Raw genomic sequence first — 1620 nt, 5'->3', positions numbered from 1 at the left:
GATGCTTTTATACTAGTTAGGTTATGTATTTGAAAATTTACATGTGATAATTAAAGAAATAGATGTGGTTAAAGTATATGATTAGCTAGTTAGATCCTTATTTATGATATTAAGTAGGTTCTTAATTAGTTTGGCACGACAAGGAACCATCTAAGACATACAAATCGGTACCATTAATAAATACATTCACGTTACCATCGCATATTCCCACACCTTAAGCCAATAGATACGTTCAAACAAAAAAAATGGAATCAAGCCTCTGGTTGTTTGGTTTGGTACCAAATTTTTAATTCTCATAATTTAATTTGGATTGTAGTCACGTGTAAATTATGTGGTCCAACGTCTCATTTTCAAGTTCTTGTAACAAATTTCATGGTCTCTCGTTAGTTCACAAAGTCATGTCGATATCTAAAACTAAACTATATACTGAAAAAGGAATTTAATTCCTTTGCAAATTGCAATGTAAGAAGAAATAAAGTGTTGAATGACATTAACTTTCCAATACATAAATCCATTTAAAACAAGTAAATATATACATTATTAAAATGAAAGGAACAATTTTAATGGAAATATCTAAAAAACTAATTAAGGTGAGATAGATTATCATTATTATTACTATTAGGATCATCTTGCTTGATTCGGGTATCAGGTTCGGGTCCTGAACTCGAGCTACCGGGTAACCCGCCGCATTTTTGACACCTGGCAATCCCCACCAAGATCTGACGGCAGGAAGGACAAGAAGAGTGAGACCCGAGCCACGTGTCGATACATGACACGTGGAAGCCGTGACCACACTGTGGCAACACCCTGAGCTCATCGCCGGCGGCGAATTCCATAAGACAGATGGCGCACTCGGCAAACTTCTCAGCCGGGGGAGAGTCCGGCGAGTAGGTGAGCTTCGGCAGAGACTTTAGGACTTTCTTCTTCAACCCTTTGTTAGCCGGCGGTTGATCAGAATTCGTGGCGGATCTGTTTGCGATACGACGGAGCCAGACGCAACGAGAGACGGCGAGTAAGCCGAGGACGCAGATCAGTGCACAGAGAAGAGCAGCTATGACGACCACGAGATCGGAATATAAGGCCGGAGAAGGTGTTGCCGGTGTCGGAGAATTGGTTTCTTGGAGAAGACGAAAGAGAAGGCGCGCCATTGCAGAGAGTAAAGAGAGAAGAGAGGTTTGGTTTGAAAAGTTGAGAGGGGTTAGGAGTATGAGCGTTTCTTTGTGGAGGCAAGAAGGAAAGGTATTTATAGTGAGACTTCGGTCTTTTTGGTATTTGTTTTTATTTATACATCGCTTTCGGTTATTTTGTAAATTTATCAATTAAAGTTTAAATTGCTGCTTTTTGTCCAATGACTCAATTTTGTGGAGGCATGGGAAAGTCTATGCTTTTCCCCAATGTTTCGTTGGATTATGATGCATTTATTGTTTTAAAATTTAATACCAATTTAAATTGGAAATTTCCAATTTAATCAAATCATAGACACGTAGGTGGTTCTATTATGTTCCTCTCTTTTTCTCATTATAAAAACATATTTTGTTCCAATTTTGATTAAAAAAACAATTAACCAAAATTTTCTATTTTTATGTATTTCTTCAATTTTTCAGTGTTTTTTTTCATATT

General features: G+C 37.3%; 1 protein-coding gene across 1 annotated transcript; it reads right to left on the bottom strand.

The window, feature by feature from the left end:
* Window positions 1-485: 485 nt before the first annotated feature.
* LOC106325634 (RING-H2 finger protein ATL8-like) lies at window positions 486-1213 on the bottom strand. The gene has a single exon (XM_013763680.1). It carries the CDS (start codon window positions 1146-1148, stop codon window positions 582-584), a length of 567 nt encoding a protein of 188 aa, XP_013619134.1. The 5' UTR covers window positions 1149-1213; the 3' UTR covers window positions 486-581.
* Window positions 1214-1620: the final 407 nt, after the last annotated feature.

The sequence above is a fragment of the Brassica oleracea genome, chromosome C2, assembly GCF_000695525.1.
Source record: "Brassica oleracea var. oleracea cultivar TO1000 chromosome C2, BOL, whole genome shotgun sequence".
NCBI classification, from domain to species: Eukaryota; Viridiplantae; Streptophyta; class Magnoliopsida; order Brassicales; family Brassicaceae; genus Brassica; species Brassica oleracea.
Note: the sequence above shows the minus strand (reverse complement) of the source record. Positions and strands in the feature narration are given on the sequence as shown.

What these genes read in the sequence shown, in the direction of transcription:
- LOC106325634 (XM_013763680.1), bottom strand. Translation starts at nt 1,148, where the DNA reads ATGGCGCGCCTTCTCTTTCGTCTTCTCCAAGAAACCAATTCTCCGACA.